At 50.7% G+C, this 20300-nt stretch overlaps 7 protein-coding genes across 7 annotated transcripts; 3 read left to right on the top strand and 4 right to left on the bottom strand.

Moving 5' to 3' along the window:
- Nucleotides 1-697: 697 nt before the first annotated feature.
- CCOS01_08486 (uncharacterized protein) lies at nucleotides 698-2374 on the top strand (the record flags this gene model as incomplete). The annotated part of the gene is made up of 2 exons (XM_060456647.1): nucleotides 698-768; nucleotides 892-2374. 2 exons carry the CDS (start codon nucleotides 698-700, stop codon nucleotides 2372-2374), a joined length of 1554 nt encoding a protein of 517 aa, XP_060312921.1.
- Nucleotides 2375-2768: 394 nt separating this feature from the next.
- On the bottom strand, nucleotides 2769-5212 carry CCOS01_08487 (uncharacterized protein; the record flags this gene model as incomplete). The annotated part of the gene is made up of 2 exons (XM_060456648.1): nucleotides 2769-3923; nucleotides 3977-5212. The coding sequence occupies 2 exons, from the start codon at nucleotides 5210-5212 to the stop codon at nucleotides 2769-2771; spliced, it is 2391 nt and encodes a 796-aa protein (XP_060312922.1).
- Nucleotides 5213-5722: 510 nt separating this feature from the next.
- CCOS01_08488 (uncharacterized protein) lies at nucleotides 5723-6765 on the bottom strand (the record flags this gene model as incomplete). The annotated part of the gene is made up of 2 exons (XM_060456649.1): nucleotides 5723-6315; nucleotides 6384-6765. The coding sequence occupies 2 exons, from the start codon at nucleotides 6763-6765 to the stop codon at nucleotides 5723-5725; spliced, it is 975 nt and encodes a 324-aa protein (XP_060312923.1).
- A 636-nt stretch (nucleotides 6766-7401) lies between these two features.
- CCOS01_08489 (uncharacterized protein) lies at nucleotides 7402-9243 on the top strand (the record flags this gene model as incomplete). The annotated part of the gene is made up of 2 exons (XM_060456650.1): nucleotides 7402-7700; nucleotides 7878-9243. 2 exons carry the CDS (start codon nucleotides 7402-7404, stop codon nucleotides 9241-9243), a joined length of 1665 nt encoding a protein of 554 aa, XP_060312924.1.
- Nucleotides 9244-10893: 1650 nt separating this feature from the next.
- CCOS01_08490 (uncharacterized protein) lies at nucleotides 10894-11495 on the top strand (the record flags this gene model as incomplete). Its single annotated transcript, XM_060456651.1, has 3 exons — nucleotides 10894-11027; nucleotides 11088-11271; nucleotides 11334-11495. 3 exons carry the CDS (start codon nucleotides 10894-10896, stop codon nucleotides 11493-11495), a joined length of 480 nt encoding a protein of 159 aa, XP_060312925.1.
- A 439-nt stretch (nucleotides 11496-11934) lies between these two features.
- CCOS01_08491 (myo-inositol transporter) lies at nucleotides 11935-13240 on the bottom strand (the record flags this gene model as incomplete). The annotated part of the gene is made up of 4 exons (XM_060456652.1): nucleotides 11935-12050; nucleotides 12131-12566; nucleotides 12659-12954; nucleotides 13042-13240. The coding sequence occupies 4 exons, from the start codon at nucleotides 13238-13240 to the stop codon at nucleotides 11935-11937; spliced, it is 1047 nt and encodes a 348-aa protein (XP_060312926.1).
- A 4500-nt stretch (nucleotides 13241-17740) lies between these two features.
- On the bottom strand, nucleotides 17741-19938 carry CCOS01_08492 (NADP/FAD dependent oxidoreductase; the record flags this gene model as incomplete). The annotated part of the gene is made up of 2 exons (XM_060456653.1): nucleotides 17741-19630; nucleotides 19690-19938. 2 exons carry the CDS (start codon nucleotides 19936-19938, stop codon nucleotides 17741-17743), a joined length of 2139 nt encoding a protein of 712 aa, XP_060312927.1.
- Nucleotides 19939-20300: the final 362 nt, after the last annotated feature.

The raw sequence follows: 20300 nt of genomic DNA on the forward strand, positions 1-20300 counted from the left end.
TATCTGTCGTGGTCATGAGTATTGGCGGATACCTTCCATGTCAGCAAGGCTCTTCCTTGACCTGGTGCATTGAGTCTTCTAGCTACTTAGTAAAGAGATTGAAGAGACCGAGCTATCGTGATATGGATGCACCAAAGGTAGCAGGACCACTATACTACTTGTGAACCATTTCTATAACGATACTGCTCAACCCCTGTTTCCTATGACGATTGAAGTGTGACTAAATCAGAGATGGTTTTCTTCGTTCGAAATGTGATCTCGATCCTTGTGAGTCTCTCGTACTACAGTAGACTAAGGCACTAATGGATACTCGAAAAAGTGTAGCATGAAAGGACATTACATGGCCAGAGCCTTCGGGAAACAACTAATACCTACTGGACTCGGAATTCCTTTTGCCTATAACCTTGAATATGGCCCAACCAGATATAATTCTCGCCACATGAAGCTTTCGGGGTCAACCCGAAGCTTCCATGGCCCGACTTATTGGGTTCAAGACCCAGCGCACTTGGCTTACTTATAGTCTCGATGACTCGGAAAATAGGGCATCCAATCTTCTCCTTTAACTTAACCGCACCGCTCTCGTATTATGTCGGACCATTCTACTTTCTAGCTATGGATGTCCGGAGTCCATCAACTGCCCAGAGCAGTGACTCGCAATCGACGGAGCTCCGCAACTCCAAGCGGCTTAATCTTCACCATGTCCTCAGACCGGCCCATGGACGCGCCTACGCCGGAAGAGGGGGCACAACGCCGCTATTTCATTTCACGGTACGTTGATGATAAGGACCGCCCAGCATCCCGTCTTACTTGTACCGAATGTAGACCTGTACTGACAGTGTGAAAGTGTGAGCGGTGCCCGTTCTTCCCAGCAACATTTCCATGCAAACCAAGGACAGATTTCGAGACATCCGACAACACACACATCTTCCAACGCGACGCCCTGGAGAAAGTTATCGACGATGGCGTTCTTGACCTCACAGATACCGAGGGAAACACTCACAAGTACACCGTCGTCAAGCCTCTCGGAGCCGACGACGACGACGATCAAGAAGATGACACACAAGATGGAGACGGCGATGGGGGCAGTGACCATGGCGATGATCCTGAACAACCGGACCCTAGTCTAGAGTGTCCTGCCTTTGCTGGGATGAAGAGGTCTAGCGTCTTAAGTGCACTGAAGAAGTGGAGGTTTGCGCTTTTTGGCCTGACTAGACCTCTCCCGCTTCTCGCACGACACCATACTTGGAATCTGGAGCAGAACAAACATCTTCTCGATGGCGAAGGCAAGGTGGCCTTCCCTCATCCTGGCATTGAGGATGAGGGGTTGACCGTTGTAGACACCAAGGGCGACAGGTTTTTTGTCCCGCTGATTCTACACCATCGGAGTCAAGCGTGGGATGATGGCTTACGTGCCAAAGCCATCATGGACATCATTGAAGCATTATTTCGTGATACGGTCACTCTCTCAATTCCTGAAGACCTCAGCCCAGTCGCGAAGAGGAGGATTCGAAGACTACAAAAGCACAAGGCCTGGCAGAAACGAAATCGAGGTCCTCCACTTACACAGAATCAGTCGGGACTAGATAACTCGGCGACCGAACAGGATCGGCAGAAGAGGTCTGCAAGCGAGATGAACGAGGAATTCTGGAAGGCCGTTGAGGAGGTTCGATCTGGTGCCCTGACCGTTCGCCAGGCTGTATCCAAGTATGAAACCGTGTCGCTGGGTTATCTGACTCCCTTCGCTGTACGTCCTGATGCGGAGGACCTGCACCGACGTCGACTTTTGGCTTTTGAAGACATCAAGTCTGGTTTCTCGGTCTTCAAGGCGTACAAGCGCAACCGCCTGTCAGCCAAAGATCTCGACTGGTTCAGACGAAGAGAGCTTGCACATGACCCCGACTTGGAACTTCGCAACATAGGAGCTGCTATCGCCGCCGTCCTGACTGAGAATATGTCGCCCGTCGATGCCGCAAAGAAATACAAGATCAAGCATAAAGTCCTACGGCGACAAATCCATCCCTTGAAGGTTTGGAAACACGAAGTCGAGCAGGTTCGCCGAGCGAAGGCGGCCGCGGCAGATGTTGATAAGGGAGTGATGTCCCTCAAGGAGGCGGAGGAGGTATACAAGATGCGGAAAGCCACCATCGCAATATACCTCGCACAACCGAGAACCGCAGGAGATATGCAAGCGAAGAAGGAAGAACGCCAAAAGCGAATCAAGCTAGCAGCCGCCGATTGCGAAGCCGGCAATCTATCGATTAAAGAGGCTATAGAGAAGTACAACGTGAAGCGTGAGGACATCTGGGCTCAGAGCTCAATACCCCAATGGCGTAGGCCAAAGCCAGAGTCGGAGAGTGGTCCATCGAACCAGTAAGACAGTTCGTTTTGATCTGGTCTCAGCATCAGGGCATTTATCGGTCTTCGAGGAAAGGGGGGATGGGGATGGGGGAGGGGGTTGGAGGCTGGGCCTGCCACAGAATTATGCAGCAATTTCATCCCACACAAGGGTAGCTCCTCGGGCCTGGAATGGTCTCGTCCGTCTGCCGCAGACCATTCCTACGGAGCTTCTGTCGAGGGGCTTCGAGTATCTTTATCTTCAGATATTATGCAGATGATTACAGTAGAAACCTTTCGCACGCGGTATTGTGTCCTATCTGGTGATCATGTTACCGTACAATAGTCTGCCATGGGGCGAGGCATGCTCTGATATTCATCGCTAGAAAGTATGGTGGATAGATATGTATCGCAATCGCCTCGCCCGGCATTTCTCAACTGCTTCTAGGCCTGTAGAGATAGCCGAGCAGCTTCCGCATCAACTGCAAGGTCTTGATGGCATCAATGTTGGCCCTGTGGGCTCTCCACCGCTTAGGGTCATTCGGAAAGAACAAAGAAAACAAGGAGATGAGTTGCCTTGTACCGCGCCAGCCCATGGTTTTCAGTACTTCCATGCCCGTAACCCATGTCCCAGAGTCGAAATCCGAACCTACACATTCCGTCACGTTTGCTCTGTCGCAGCGGCCGACTGACCACTCGACAACGATTGAGTCGGGACCAATCCCAATCTCCCGCATCCTGTCTCGGAGTTCGTCAGGGGTCAAGCCGTGCGTTTGGTCGTCAAGTTGTGCGGGTCTATTATTTCCTTCCCGGGAGTAGATGCCGAGCGCATAAGGGATTATGTTGCGATAATTGCGCTTGAACGGTAGAGTAAGATGCTCAATAGTACAGCCGTGATCAATGGTCGTCGTGAGGAGGTTCTTCCCGCTTCCATCTACAAAGCTTACCTCAAACAACAGCCTCCTACCCTCTGCGTATGCCCATTCGGTATCAACGAAGAACACATTCGTAGGCTGGCACTCCCCAAAAACCTCTGCCGCGACGCGCTCCCAAGGGTCGTGCGGATTGCCTCGCTCTCGAGGGGTGACGTGGCTGAGACTTGTCTCTAGGTCTTCCGTCGTTAGCAAAGCCTGCAGGGCGTTGTCGATAGTCCCTTTGCTATCAGAGGCGAGCGTTATTGTATCACGGACCCGTTTTCTGTGATCTGTTTCCCGATGTGATTTACACAACTTTCCAATCCACCGAGTCTCCTGGCATCCGTTGGAGCAGCAGATAGGGCGGCCATCACTTGAGTACTTGGACAGGTTCACCCATTTAGCGAACTTTGCCGCCAAGTCCCAGCATCCCGAGCAAGCCGGAGCTATTAGGTAAAATGCCCCGAACTTGGGCGTGATATGCGCGTGAGACAAGTCGATATTCTCCACGCCCCAGGGGCACGCATGCTGCGCGTGCCTCCATTGGAAGCCCGGACAGGCTCGAGAGAGAACAGGCTCGTCGTGCGTGATGCCCGCCCACTGAAGCGTAGCTCGGTTCAGGAGATTCCTGAGGCCCTTCACCGCATCGTCCGCCAGTTCGCTTCGTTGGTCCACCTTTATACCACGTCAGTACGATGTCCGCTCCGCTATGAGTCTATCCCACTTACCGCCAAAGTTTTCATCTTCGCTAAGAACTCTCTCGTCAGGTTCCTCGTCTCCGCATGGTAGTTTATAGGATGTATAAAGCTTTTCCCATGCGGAAGGCCGGAGCCAAGATGGCCCAGCAGACTATCCGTGTTGCCAAAGTCGTCCAAGACCCTCTGGACGACGTCAAGCTCCTCGACAAGGTCATCTTCCAAGCCCTCTCCGGCCTCCGGGTCGTCGCCAACGACGAAGTCTTCATCAATGGCCTCGGGAGGACCCTCCTCTTCAAGACCCTCTGCTTGGCGCTTGCAGTACCTTACAAAGGCCTCAGATCGGACGTAGAAAAGTCGGAGGAGGTCCTGAACAGCCGCAATCTTCGAGACGAGATCTTCAGAGGGCTGAGCGTTGCTGATGAGGCAATTAAAAAGCACGTAATGCCTCGCAACGACTTCATCTGCTATCGCGACGCCGTCTGCAGGGAGCTTGTGGAGGGGCACTTGAGAGGCGTACGTAAGCGGCGAGCTGATACTTGCCGAATGGGTCGATAATGGTGCGCCGCCGAAGCCTAGGTCGTGGTCTTGATACCATTTAAGAAGAGGCACCGACGTGTCGGGGATATCTTTCAGCACGCCGAACCAGGCAGGGTCGCCGGCAAGCCCACACACATGGGTCGAAGATGCTCTGAACGTGATGAGGAAGCCGCATTTGCATTCTGCCATGTACTTCTGCGATTTGAGTCCCAGCCATATCTCGTGTACGTCTTTCGCAGCGTCTCGGCGGTCGCCCTGACATTTGGAAATGTGCCGGGAAAAGGTGTCCCACTGGAGACCCGGAAATCGGCAACGGGGGCAAGCCAAGGTCTCTCCGTCCAGTGACAGCATTGGAACAGTCCCATCGCAGGTCTTCTCATGTGTAAATCGTGCCTTGGACGGGTCTGCGGCTGCCGAAAAGGGACGTCCGCACCTCATTACGCAGAAATCAACGGCCTCTTCGTGCTCTCTTCCGCACTTCAGTCTTTGGAATATGTGCTCATCTATTTCTATATGCCCGGCGACCACGAGACATCTTGGGCAGCGCTCAAAACCCTCCGTGGTGAGAATGATAGGACAGTCGGCTCTTTGGGGATGCAGGTCGAGTTCAACAAGGTGGTACCCGCCCGATCGCCAATTTAGCACCGTATCGGTGTTTCGTTGAAGAATAGGTCGTCCGTCGCTTGTCCACGGTAGCAGGTGAGTGTGCTTGAGCAGTGTGATCGACATCTCGGCTGCTCTCAGGATCGAGGATCAAACGAAGATATCGTCCTTAAGGCTGTGAGCGTTAGCTAAATACATGATAGCTAGGGGTTGGTTCATACGATAGCAGTATATCATGAGACGGCTTGAGCTCCGGGCTGGAACTCATTCAGTCAGAGACAAATCGACTTGGACAGGAAGTTGCTCTCAGCCGATCGGCGTACTGTGCTTTCTTTAAATGAAGTCACAGGTCAGACTGAGAAGCAGGTGCCTGTTTGCCGGTCTTCGGAAGCTTACATGAGTCTAGGGCTGGCACTGTCAAACCACGTACTGATTGACACTCCGTGGGCTTTCAGGAACATTGACTACGTATTCAAACATCGAGCTTCCCTCCGCTAACATGGCTCTTTCTTGGATTTCAGCCGGCAGGTCTGGCACGCTTCCCTTGCCTTGCCCCACCTGACGTGCCAAACGACGTACCCTGCCACCTTTGAGAAATCCGCTTGTCCTTGACTTTGCCACCCTGTGTACCAAACTTCACTCCAGTGCAACTAGATGATGTGTGGTGAAAGCATTGGTGGGAGCACCGTAGTGCGCTTCCTGAACTCGTGTCTGACCTCGCTCATAGTCGCCCCACCTATAAGCACTGTTTGCCGGTTCGGCGAATTGTTCTAAGAGCTTCCAAGTCTTCTCATGGGCGATTATCTTCTTGCGGAAGTCTGGAAACGGCGTATCCAGAAGAAAGTTGCAGTACCGGATCCATATTGAGTATAAGTGACCAGGGAGGCTCAAGTCTTGGCCCTGATAGTTTTCCACATGGCTCCGGACTAGCGCGTGGAGGAGCTCAAGTCGCGACTGTCGGCTGAAAGGTTTGTCGACCCGCTCCGTCCAGTTGAGTCTGAGGAAGTGTTCTCGAAGAGAAGGGTCCTTGGTCACGGCAGTAAGGAAGAAGTTGAAAAAGTTGGGACCCGCAACCTCTAGTCGCAGTGATGACGCAGTACGAGCACAAACAACGGCCTGTACCTGGTCGACCAGCCTTCTGAGCGGCACAATCGCCGCACTGGTGTCGAAGGTGCGCACTATCTGCTCTAGAAGCCTCGCCGACGAGTTGGCAAGTCCGGATGTCATTCCTGAACAGTGGTTTAGTGCCCCGCGCCACGAACAACAGAAACCCGACCTGGAGGATTACAGGGCTCACCGAAAACCACCCGAAAGCTTCGTAGTACGTTGTCGATCGTCTGTGTTCTCCACTTCTCAACCCGGCATCCTTCGACAGCGCCAAGGCCGTAGCTCAGAGTGTGATGGCGGCCACGGGTGTCAATGAGGTCCAGAACCTTCGTATCCCAGTTGTGTCGGGACGGCGCTCTCATGAGGTATGAGAAGTCATCACGTACTAAGTGGAGGTTATCCTCCCAGGCGAATTGTGGCCGGTCGACGTCGTTGTGGATGGAAAGGGGCGGCGCTGGGGTCACTGCACGCTCTGGGAGAGGCCTTCGACCCAACAATGACTTGAGATAACTAGACCTCCACTTTCGAAAGCCATCCGGAGCAGACGATCTCCCCGTAGTCACCCTCAACATGTGTTTGATTCCATACTGGTCGACCAAGAGCAGGCTTTCGAGACTGACCGGCTTGTTCAATTGGAGGTGGTCGTTGTTTTGCCAATGGAACCTAGTTCCAGTGCGGCAAGGGTACCGCCGAGGCTCCGATTGATTGCATCGTTCGCACTAGGTGAGGTTTATAAGCTTACCGAAAGAACCAAGTAATAGGCGACGACGAAATCCAGGGAAGGCCTTACAGTCAACAACACGCCGGCAGCAAAATGACCACGACGAGAGGTGCCGTCACGGAAGCCAGCTTCGGCGATATCCATTACAAAAACATCCGCGTCTTTCAGTCGCTAGTCGCAGAGGGATGGGAGATGGCCGAGGCGATTTAGTTTTGAGCATTAGGTGCAGCTGTTAGGGCCCATGATGACCAAGTATATCGGACTTTACTTTGAACATGTCCAATGGGGATTTCTTTCGTATGTCGTAGGTCGAAACATTCGTCGCGTAATCGACAAAGCCGGGTGTCTGGGTCTGAGATGGCTGGATCCCCTTCCCCCCGATCGTTCAACGAATGACCTAAATATCTGGCGCATCTTCAATGGAGTTGCGAACGCTCGTCTGGGTTCCCTCTCCTCAGCTACAATCGATTTTTGCCTTGGATTGCAAATGCCATCCGCCAACCAGTCCTCAGCGCTACCCTTCGGGGCGCACTTCACGCTTCTACGGCCCATTCCCGTTGTCCAAAGGAAGAGGCTAAAGGTGTTCAACTTCGACGGCCTACGGAGGTGTGCTGTCTGTCTTTGCCTCCAAACCGACGTGGAGACACACCAGGAGCGGTGCACGGGGCTCGCCGTTCGCTGCCACGGGTTCGACTGTACCCGAGGATGTGGGCTTTGGTTTGCATCAGCACGCGGTGCGGCTTTGCACATTACCAGGTGCGAAGGCCGGTCTATCGCCATCGATAGGTATGGGACGTATCGCTGTCCCAAATGCGAAGTTTCTGGTTTCGCTTTGGCAACAATCACTAAGCACGTCCGTAAATGCTTGGGCTCTAGGCAGGTGACCGTCGATTCGTACCGGAAGGGACGTCCACTGTTTCGATGTAGTGAATGTGGACTCAGCTTCTTACGGAGTGGGATTAGTTATCACTCCTGTGGGGTTGTGGGCGATCCAGTCTGGTTGGGCCATCAACCGGGGCCGCCAAACCTAGCAGTGTCGTACATCCGGTGGTGTCGAGAGCTCGGTCTTACCGTGGGCGGGGTGCCGGGGGAGATGCCCGCCTCGGTGCCGGACTTCACGATCTCCGTGCTAGGAGACAGTGGAGTCGTAACGACGGAGCCAGAACTCCTCGCTCAAGACTGTGACTATAGTGGCGGAGATCTATCGGCCATTTCGAGCTCGGAGGACGACAACGACACGACCGTTTCGCAGGACAGCAACTCGGGCATTTCACGCCTTAGAGATGTGCGTTCCCGTCTCTCCAATGCCGGTATCACGTTCGACGCCTTCGAGGCTACGCCGTGCGAAGGCGTTATTTGGAGACATGGCTACTTCGACTGCCCACAGGGCACAATCATCACGGTAGAGACAGGCCACGTCCGGAGCGCATCATCACGGAAGAGCAAGACTGTGAAGCTGTACCCCTTCTGCTCTACCTGCGCCTCCCTGGCGACGCGCATTCGGAAGTGGGTATCCGAGGGCAAGTTCACCCCCAGCGGTATACATCTCTGTCGTCGTCCCACTTGCAGAGAGCCAGTCGAGGCCTTGTGGCATTGCAGGTACCATGCGGATCAGGCAACGCGGCTTCATCGAACTGCTGAGGTCCGCCGAGGTCTCCTCAAGACCCAGAGCCCAGCAGAGATTCTTCGGTTCCTCTCTGGAACAAGCCTGCGGCCTCGGAGACTTGTGTCCCCGGAATGGTGCCACGTCAAGAAGGCTATTTTCGAGGGCGGCAGGCTTGAGGCGTTCTTCGTGGATGTCGAAGCAGTTTATAATCGACTTCACCGCCGTTACTTGGTTTGTGAGATAGCGGTCCGCGACTGCACTGGCGTCCTAGCTTTGCATTGCACCGTTGATCACGGCCTGACTTTCGCTGAACTGAAAGCGGTCACGGATTCTAACATGCACGCAAAGCTCAACCAGATCTATGACTTCTCTTCGACGGACGCTCGGACAAAGGGTATGAGAGCGGAAGAGGTCGCTGCCAGGCTTCGTCAGCTCGGCTTCTCGCCAGTGACCAAGCTGGTTGAGTGGTCTCTCAACGGCTTCGATCTCCGGGCCCTTTGCCACCTTCTTTCCCCATGGCCCGACGTCTTACCCCAGCGACCCCTATTGGGGCATAGGCTCTGGCGAGAACTCGGTCTGGAGGGAAGTGTTGCACTGTGGCCCCTCTTTGCGTCTATGTTCCCTGGCTCGAACCTGAACAGGACTCATCATCATGCGGATATCGATTCAGAAAAGCTTTATATCATTACACGATACGCTCTAGGCTTATTTTCGTCGTCCTAACGACGCTTTACCCCGGCCTGCCCGGTAGAGCAATACGCAGCTGGCCCGAGGAGAGGCATAAGTCACCACCTAGGTACAGAGTCCTATTTGAGGAGAGAGAGAAGGACAACGGCATTTCGCAGACTTGACGAACCTCTGTTGTAACGTCGGGGGGTATCTAACCTGAGTCAAGAGATAGTCGATCGTGTGTTATCTCGACCGCATCCCGCCTAGTGCAACTACATACACGTCGAAATGCCTTCGAGGTGGTTACTTTAGTAATGAATCCCGCCAACGCTGGTCCGCCTTCAACTTCGGTGTTCCCGCGATTCTGGCCTGTGACGGGAGAGGATGCGAATCAGCGCTCGCCGGGCACTCAGTTGTGTGCTCTAGACGGGAGCCTTGTATTTCCATAGCATCAGGTAGACTGCTCTTTTCTCTGAGTTCAATATGGGTGCATTAAGGTCCAAGCCTGTTGTGATATAGTTCGTATACCTATTCCTGTATACTATAATAACACTCGGTATGGCTAGCCTCCTTCCTGCTAGAAGCGGCACCGTCATTGTAGATGCTCTCGATAAGTGCTCGAGGCGTAGGTCTTGGCTTCTTATCCGCAATTTCGCGTTGCAGGGACGTTGACAAATTTCGAAACGAGGGAATTCTCTCGGTGTCCCAGATGCGAATGTGGTCGTGCTCCTGGCCCCTGGAGCAATTGGTGTCGATCAGCGCCTTCACAGCGGACCATCAACGTTGTCTGACGAACGATGGGAGTTGTTGTTACGAAGCGTCAAGTCGGCATCGGGAGTCTGCTTGGCGCAGGAAGACCGTTGACAGCTGCTGAGAGCGGTCTTACATCTTGCGATCGGGCACTTGCTGAGTGACAGGCTACTGGAAGGAGGCTTTCTGAGCTGCTAGACACACTGTGGTCGTCCGTTCGAAACCCTGAACGGGTTTAGGCTCTCAAAGAAAACCATTCTCAGCGTAAGCTGTACCTACTTACAGAACCAAGATCACGTCCCGAACTATGCGAGGTGCCTATACTGGGTCAGGTGTCTCATATCAGGGTGCACGATAGCAATAGGTAGCGGCATTATGACGTGACACCGTGCGCTCTGAGCGAGAGCCTACTATGGACAGTTCAATGTTGTCTTGAGGTGTTGGGCTTCTGCATTGCATGGGCTCAAGGACAGTGCAAACGACGGCCTGCAGCCACTTTGGGTTTTGCATCACGCCGATTGGCGTCTGGCTGTCGCTCGACTGCCTTGAGTAACAAGGCCTTTAGCAAACTCATCGACTTGCTACAGGAACCGCGCTCGTCCGCATGGGTATATTCTGGAAAGTCGCAACTAATGTCTCTGGTGTCACTCACATACTGAGAAGATGGTCAAATCGATGTAGGTATCTGAAACTCGAGTTCCGATATTTGATGCGGATCGTTCGGTTCATGTAGCCGATATAAATCTAGGGCCCTGTGACGTTTTCCTTCTTTGTCCGTCGTGTCTCGCCAGCGTGACGCGGCATGACTATGACCAAGATACCAGGTGGCAAGTCTGGCCTAGTGCGTAGAGGAAACTCACATAGGTTCCTCAACATATATTGATGCTTGGGCACGAGGTCTTCGTCTCAGCCTGAAGACCGCTCTCCAAACCAAAACCCGCATCGCCTTCCGACATGCCTGATCAAGAGCAAGAAGCCGGTCCTCGGCCGGTCAGCTATTGGACCATGAACTTGAGCCCTCTGCTCGGCGGACAGCAACCAGAGTACTTCGACGAGCCTACGTACGGATCTCGCAGATGGCTTGTCCGGTGAGCTATTACTCCCATTTCTGTTGTCCGAAAACGACTAACGTCAACAACTAAACTTAGGCTTAATGAAATACTCGATGGCCTGCTTGACAATTATCGGATGTTGTACGACAAGGCATACGACGACTCGGATGAGGAAACTATAAGTTCGTCCACGATGGACAACTTGGCCTCTAGCTCCTCCAATGATTCAGCTGCCAACGCAACACTGGCTTTGACTGATAGTCCTACCTCGGAGCGTCTTGTGTGTACTTCGTGGCTACATGTCTGTCGCAACTGACTTCAAGTCACTGACGATGACAATAGGACCAAGTCGACACGTCCACCGAAGATGGGGATACCTCCACGGCGAACGGGGCTTCTCCCAGCTCGGACGAGGCAGAGTCCGTTGTACAGGAAGACCTTGTGTATGTGCGTAGAGATATTTTCGACTCGGAATCTTCCGGAGAGGGTGTTGACGCGGAATAATAAACATGAAGTGTGTACCTATAAATTAGTCTGGGGTCGCCTGATCGCAGAGGTTATTAGGAAAGGTACCACGTAAATGACTTAGTCCAGATTCCCGTTCAGTTTCTATTCCTCCTAAGCCTCCATGATAGTTACGCAAGAGAGCCACATCACGTAGCATGACACTCGTCCATATCGTAGTCCCATTACAAGTCGAAAGGATAGGTATCTACTTACCATACCGTTAGACGCCGTTAATTATACTTGGAAGAGTCCATTGGACCGCTCAGTCCCTAAGAGTGCAATCGTGGGTTTGCCAGACCTTCTAGGTACGGTTTGAGAAATGATTCTTTATCTTGGCAGTTTCGACTTCTGCATTACAAATTACCTATCTTACCGCCTGATCTCGGTTGGGTGGACGTATCTATTTCAGTACCTTGAGCAAGTGATACCACTTGACTTACCTCGTCACACGCTTCGAAGCTCTTCTAGAACCCCCAACTCCGGGAGCCGCTACGGGCTGTTTTGTGTTCGCACAGTAGTACATAAGTGAGTTAAAACCGCTCAGCTGACTTACTAAGCGATGTCAGTCCCTATTCATAAAGTTGCCCTTTTCCCGGTATTTGTATGGAGAACGCAGACCCGAGAAAACTTACTGGCCATGATAGCGCACGCGGTAATAAGGGCGCGGAAGTTGGCAGGCACAACATGCAACTCCTTGAAGCGGTCCCACAGCGAGCCAGACGTAGCCTGTGCCTCCACCTCGACCACCCACGTCATGTGTCCGATCTTGGCGTTGACCTGTTCTTCCGTCGCATGAGGGTAGACACGCTTAATGACGCGCGTGGCCTCCTCGAGCTTTCCGTGAGAGATGAGCTGTCGGGGCGACTCAGGGCACATTGGCAGAAGGAAAGCGAGGATAATTGGCGGGACGCCGCCGATGGCGACCATGTAGCGCCATCCGTGAGGAAGTTCGGTAAAGCCTGCACCGAAAGCGTAGGAGATGAGTTGCCCGAGAGTTACGCTCATGTTATCGAATGCGATCATGCGGCCGCGGTGTTTGGCGGGTGCGAGCTCGCCAATGTAGAGAGGCTATTGTTCAGTTAGTTAGATATCTAAGCCCATCGACGACTGCAACCGGGAACGAGCTGCTAACAAGAAAAGGGAGCTTCATGGTAGCTTACGATAATCATGGCCGCAGAACCGACTCCCAACCCGACAATGAAGCGTCCGACGGTCATTTGCGCCACAGAGAACGCAGCAGCTTGAATGATTGTACCGACGAGGAAGAGAACGCAGCCGATATAGATGCCGAGCTTTCGCCCGTATCTATCGGCCGGAAGACCAGCGATCACGGCACCGATCAACGCGCCACCAGATGTAATGGACGTGATCAACTCCTGTTCGTGCGAATCCAATTCGTGTCCGAGATCACTTTTGAGACTGACGAGAACGGCCGAGATCACACCGGTGTCGTAACCTATTCATCACGCAATTCAATTAGTAAAGCTATTCGCTTCCCGTAGGTTTGATCGATCCTTGCAGCTCGGGCTGTGGAGCGGCTCACCAAACAAGAAACCGCCCATGGCGACGGTGAAGGTGATCAGCCACACCGCCTTAGACGGCTCGGTATCCTCAATAGAATCGTCAAAGTCAACGTGTTGCGTCTGCTCGACATGAGATGTAGTTCCATCGAGCTTCATCTTATCGAGAGAAGCTTCCCTCGATAGAGCCTTGCTCTCGGAGTCGGGCGTGGTTTGCGACATTGTCGAGCAACTGCAAGTTTGAGCCGACCTCGATAGAGAAGATAAGCAACAGCACTTCAATGGAAGCAAAAGCTTAAATATCGATCGATGGTGGGAGTTGGATTGGGTGAGGGCTGAAGCCAGTTGGGGAAACTCAAAGAGGAGGCTGGGCTGCAGAAATTCAGACGAGAAAAAGAGAACAGACTTAGTAGTTATATAGAAAACGAGTCAACGACTCTATCTCGTTGACGGAAGGCTACTAGGAATTGTAAGGGGATTGCAAGCAAGTAGACACGCGCCAAGGTGGAGTCGCGGGCTTAAATTGCCCAAAAGAGTCGTGGTATGAGGAGAAGCTTCGAAGGCACGCGCTTTTTTTTCTTCGTTTGAACCCCCGAGTTCAGCCCAGTCATTGAATCAGACGGAAACCGGCACAGCGTCTCTTAGTCTATGTTTTCCCCGTGAAACTTTCAGCTAGCCTAGCCTTACTACCTTGGGACGTATACCGAGTCCATGGTAGAAACACAACAGACACAATCAGTGCCCCCTTATTTCCCATCGCGCGGGATTCTCTCCTCAAACACCTGATCAGTGTTGAGCGTGTGTATCCGCAGCGTACGTCGAGATAATTGCGGGGGTGGGTTGTCTGGGGTACCTCCGGGTGCGGGATACGCGGAGAATCCCTCAGCAGACCATCCCCAATGCAGTAAAAAAGCCCCGCGGGTATCACTTTAATACGTGTTTATACAGGGGTGATTGAGTACTAGTTTCTCTTGGTCCTGATTTCCGGCCGACCTTGGTCTTCTGTCAGCGTTGTTTCCGTGAGTTATCTCATGTTTGGTGTTGCAGTCGGTTCAAGGGAGAGCCATAATCATGGTACCGTCTAGTGGTTTTGTTGATTTCCAGGGAACATCTCACTTCCGCCCACGAGGCTCGTTACAGTGAATAGTACAACCGCCGTATTTCCAGAACATTCCTCAAAGGATTCACAGAGTCACGAGGCCCTCCGATCGACGAAGACCATACAGTTTACTGCCGGTGTACCCCAGGTCCGCAGGCGGGTCTAAGCCGGTTCTTCAAAGAGTGATGTCATTGTAAATATTGCAGATAAAACAATACCCCAGACGAAGAACATGCTGTCGGTTGAAAGTTGGAATGTTCTGATGGGGCCCAGTGGGGAGCCCCAGGCTCGGATGGCGTACTCCTCTTCTCCCCCGGGTTTTTGACGCAAGTTACTCCACGGGGTGAACTCCGCTACCAATACTCATTATCAATCTTGACACTCCGATTGGATTGTGCGCAGCCGAATAGTGCCGGGACGTCCAGTAGTGTATCCGTACGGATACTGCGTACACCTATCCCGGGGTCCCATACGTTAGCGCAGTGAATTAACAGGGTAGTTGGGTTATATGCCCCATCCACCCACACGAGGTACCAATTCTATTTTCTTCGCCCGTTTTCTATAGCTAAACTTAGAGGTAATACTTCAAAAATAAAAACTAATATCCCTACTTAACGCTAATATTCCGTACTTTCCTCTACTTACTAAACTATTATAGATTTTATAATTATAGCCTCGACTACGGCCTTAACTACGGGCCTAATTATACTACTTTTACCTACTTCTACTTCGTTAATTATACCTATTTTTACTTTATTAATTATACTTACTTCTACTTCGTTAATTATATTACTTTTACTTACTTCTACTTTATTAATTATACTATTTTTATTACTTATTATATTACCTATTTCTACTATTATACCTCATAAGCTAGCTATAAATAATACTATTCTACCCTCTATACTTACTAAACTACGTATAAAAGAGCTTATAAAAAACTAAAAAATCGAGATTTACGCTTTTTATAAGTACTTTAATTAGATATATAAGTAAATTATAAAAACTATACTTTTTATATACCGCTAGGTTTAATTAGCTTATATAAACTCCTTACTAATTATATTATAAAAGAATAAGTATTATAAACTATAGGTTCGTATATTATAAAAAAACTACTTTTAAAAGTAGCTCCTATTTAACGATTTATATAAAAGGATTTTATAAATAGACTTATTACTATTTCTACTTCTTAATTTCTTATTATATAGGGAGTTTACTTTTATAATTACCTTACGCTTTATAAGCTATTACTAAGCTATTTAACTACGCAAAATCCGTTAAACCAAAGCTAATAAGTAATAATAAGTCGCTTTTACCTAGATATACTTCTAGCTCCGCCCGTAGCTTAAAAATTAAGAAAATATAATATTTTTAAATAAAACTTAAATAATTACGGGCCTTATATAGAAGTAATAAGTAATAGTATATATTATAAAAGACCTAGCCTTCTTTACTCTTATATAAATAAAACTATATAACTAAATATTTTAGGGGGCTTTTACTAACGGAATTAAGGGCCTAGGTTTTATTTAAAAAAAAGAATAGAGAAGAATCGATATTAAAAAGTACTTTTTTTAAATAGTACCGATAATTATCGCTTTTTTTAAGAGTACTATCTTAGCTTATTTTAATATTATAGTACCCTAGTTTATAAAGCTAAAAAGACCTATTTTATTTTAAAAATACTTAGAATATTAATATTATACTAGCTAGTATATAGTCCTAACCTTAACTTAATAAAAAATATATAGTTCTAAATAAAAAATTAAGTAGAATCGTACTTTAACTTATAATCCCTTATACCTAAATAATTACGAGCTATTATCTAAGCTACGTAAGAAGTAATACTTAGAAAATAGTTAAAATAACTAATATACTTAATACCTCGTTAATTATAGCTCGTAATTAAGTAAAATAGTAAAAGTATTAAGTATTAAAATCAATAAGTAATTTATTATTAATCGAAAGTATATCTACTTAACTAGGTTATTTCTGATTTAGGTAAAGTCTGTCTCCGCATGTACCGCACTAACGTATGGGACCCCGGGATAGGTGTAGAAAGTAGAGACGCTTAGCCCGCGGGTTCGAGCCGTCGGTAGATGAGCAGAAGGGATGGTGGAGTGAAGGTTGCCTGCAGCCCAGCCTTGATGTTCCTAGCCAATTGCAGCTGTCTCCACTGACTCAGGCACTCGCATGTGTGGGATTGACCCCCTCAAAGAGGGAACATATCCCGCGGGATTTGTACATGGTGTGGACACCAATAGCCAAAGCTTGTTCCACATTCCTCCACGCGGCCGGCATGATGACCAACGGAGCGGTAGGGATTGATCACTGATGAAGAGTCGCGAATATGTATTTCCCAAGCTGCTGACTATGATTCAGCTCGGATTCAGCGCAAGACTTGAACGTCGCGGGACTAGAGCCTCAAGCGCCCAGTCCGATCTCCGCCTGTCATGTTTCGAAACCGGCATGTCAAAGTGGATTTTGTGACCAAATTGGTGCCCGCGGATTATGAAAACGTGGGGAAGTACCACGTTTTGCATCTCCAGTATTGATGAGATGCGTATTGACGTAGGCAGCTACCTGCAATAGCATTCCTGATCCGTTCATCTTCGTCGCTAGGTAACTTGGGAGTGAAAAAGCTGAGAAATCGCCGGGCAGCATTCACTTTTGCTGCGGGAGCAACAGATATCCGAGGCCATCTCTCGCATCGCGCGCATCCCGCTTCATGCCAAGTCCACAGCGTCTTCTCGGACTTTCGCAACCTCTACTTGAATGATTCTTGCTCCTGAAGAAGTTGGGAAGAAGTTCATGTAGATGGCTAGACATGCAGGTCCCGCGGCGGGTCTGCGTTACTTAACACCGGGTTGAGGTGTGTGTGACACTGCATGGTCCCTTCGAGTGAACCTACGCGCAAGCATGGCTCATATCACCATGGTTGTTTTAGGTGAGATTTGTTAAACTCAGGATCCAACGGAATTGGAAATCGTATGTCTACATCCTTGGAAGTCCAATTGGGAAATAAATTCGCGAAATACACTTAGTGACGAAGACTACGTGCAGCATGGCCTTATATAGTGTCGGATTGGAAGTCCAATTCGACCGCGGCGTACGGCCAACTGCGCAGGGGCCAATTAGGGGCCCTATTTACGATTATCGTAGCATGCCCAACCTACGGTTGGAACCTCCTTTCTACACCTACGCAGAAATTCATATAGTTCAATTGATCTCTTCGTCAACCCACGGTTCGAACCAATTACCCTGTAGTAGGGATACCAACATATAGTCAAAAGCTGAATTCGGCAAGTAAAATGCGAGGATATGAAGCGATGGCTTATAGCAGCTCATTGAGGTGCGCTGTATTGAAAAATGACAGAAAGCCCAAGTTTCAACACTTGGCACAGCGGGCTTTGTTCGATAGGTTCCGCATGAGTGTGAATAGTCCATTGAGAAACGTGCCAAAAATCGTCGCGTCGAATGGATATGTGAGCACAAGTAGTGTATCAAGAGGAGTTCTTCATTTCTCAAAACATCTATCATTGTCTTTCAAAGTCGCAAGCAACGCTAAATCATAGCAATTCCCAATCTAATCATTCTTACAAGACCACAGCAAGCCACATCTATCCCCAAACGTCTTCTTGCCACTTGCGATTTCTCTTGAGTCCTTCGCTCCAGTCCTTGACTTGGGCATCACTCCAGCCCTTATCCGCCCTCACAACATCACCCAAAGTTTTTCCGACCTCCCTAGCCATGCTCGCCCGTCCGCACATGTACAAACTGGCACTCTCCTCCAAAAGCCCCAAAACCTCGGCGCCCAACTCACGTACCCTGTCCTGGACATATGTCTTCTTCGCGCCCTCTTGCCGTGAGAAGGCCGTCACGATCTTGAGCTTGCCACCGAGGTCCTTCTCCATCTGCTCGAGCTCCTCCTTATAGATGTAGTCGTCGTCGGGGCGCTGACATCCGAAGAAGAGGATCATCTGCCCGATGTCCTTACCGACAGACTGCAGGCGGAGACGTTCCATGATAAAGGCCCGGAACGGTGCCAGACCCGTGCCAGCAGCGACCATGACGAGTGGATGCGAGGAGAGCATGGGAAGCTTGAACTTGGAGCGGCGGATGTGAGCGTAGACAAGGCCGCCCTCAAGTGCGTTCGAGGGGCCTGACAGGGCATAGCTGAGACCCTCGGTCTGCTGCGTTGCCTGCGAGTCTTGCAGCGAGTTGGAGAGCGACTGAAGGTAGTTCGTCGTCAGACCAGGGATGGCTGTGGTTGGGGAAGCGGACAAGGGGGTATCAGATACGGCAACGGTGATGCTGGGTGCCTTGGGAGAAACAACGCTAGAAGAAGAAATGGAGTAGTAACGCGGCTGGGATCTAGGCAAGGTCTCGATGAGGTATGACAGGGGAATTCCCGACCATGCAGACGATGTCGCGTTGCCATCGGCCTTGGCTGCGTATTCCAGAAGCTTGCCGATGGTCAGATGATTCGATGCGAGGAAAGCGGCGTAGTTATCCTTGTCGCGTCCTAGGTTCAGTAGAATTTCCTTTGATGCGGGAGAGGGCGCAAACTGTGCGAGGCCTCGGACGGCATCTCTGGGAACTGCGGCGCAGATCTCGAGGTAGTATCTGAACAATGTCTCAACGTTCGTCGGCGTGGGAATTCTGACCTTAACGGCGGCGTCAAGGGCGTTAATGCTGATAGGGGTGCTTCTGCGCTCTGAAAGACCGAGGACGTTAAGGAGACGCTCGACTTCTTGGTCGGGGTTGATGGGCCAGACGGCAAGATGATCGCCGGTCTTGTATGTGATTTGGGAGCTGTTTCCTAGATCGAGGTCCAGATGAAGACAGCTGCGTCCAGGAGAGGAGAATAAGCTGCGCGCATTTTTGATCTTCAAGGCCTTGATGGCTGAGTTGGCTGTTGACTTTCCAGAGCCCTCAATCAGGTGTACTGGCTCGCCAATGTGAAGATCCTGCGGCTCCAGGGACTCATCCTCGACGACAGCCAGCGACGGCTCGTGAACAACTTCGTGTTCCAGCAGCTTCAGTTCATCGCGGAAGACCTTGTACAAGTCATCCTTCCATGAAAGGAAGTCCTCCTCTGTAGCCCCGACCGCATCGTCTGCGCGGCCGACGGGCGCCAATCGCGAGGCGCCACAGTCTACCAGGGCCTTATCGACGACGTCGACGACCTTGTTGTAGTATCTGTAATTGCTGTTGCCCAGACCAAAGGCTGCGTAGCGCAGCGATGTAAGGGGCTTGTCTTGCAGCTTGGTCAACCAGTCCCAGAACAAGCTGGCGTTATCGCTGGGGTCTCCCTCGCCATAGGTGGAGATGATGAAGATGGCCAGCTTAGTCTGGGGAATTTGTGTGATGGTGTCGGCGTCGTAGTCTGAGAGGTCTGCTGACATGGTATTGAGATGGAAGCGCTGGTGCAGCTCGCGAGCGAGGCGGTTCGCGAAGCCCTCTGCGGTGCCGGATTGCGAGCCCCAGAAGACGACGACATCTTTGCCCTGGACATGAGACTGTCAGTAAAAGATAGAGCAAGAAGAGGAGTTCCGGCTTGACTTACGAGCTCTTCTAGCCTCTCAGCAATGTTCTTTGACTTCTTGTTCGCGGCATTGCCGTCAGCGCCTTGTTGAGGCTTCTCGTACCAGATGTAGTTGTACGGATCCGGCCTGTCCCAGGTGTATCCGCGCAGGACATATGCGGCAGACAGAAGACCGGCAGCAGTAAGAGCGGCTGTATCTGCGACTGTTCCTGGCGCGAGCTGGCTGAGGAGCTTCAGCGTGCTTTCTGGCAGAGCTCCTGGAAGAGACATGATGAGATGAGAATCAGAAGCGCAATGAAGATGATTGAACTGCCAGCGTCGAATATGATACAGTCTCAATGAGCTTGCCCAAGTTTTATCTCTGTGGTAAGAGAACGGCGAGTTTCGAGATGTTAAATGCGACCCGAGACTTCTTCTGAGTATCGTGGAAGTTTCCTAAATCGTACAACATATGAACTGCAGCTACCAACACACCTAGTGCCGTCAACCTACATTGCGCCAAAGACTTTCCTAAACCGATTCTAAGAGGCAAGTCACCGTCCCCACGAGGTGCGGGGAGCATTGCCAACTTGAGACGGACTCAGATTTTGGGACAGAGAAAGTTGGGGAACGAATCCACTTCCCCGCGGGGA

The sequence above is a fragment of the Colletotrichum costaricense genome (genome assembly GCF_030867565.1).
Source record: "Colletotrichum costaricense strain IMI 309622 chromosome Unknown Scaffold_8.1, whole genome shotgun sequence".
Classification (NCBI taxonomy): Eukaryota; Fungi; Ascomycota; class Sordariomycetes; order Glomerellales; family Glomerellaceae; genus Colletotrichum; species Colletotrichum costaricense.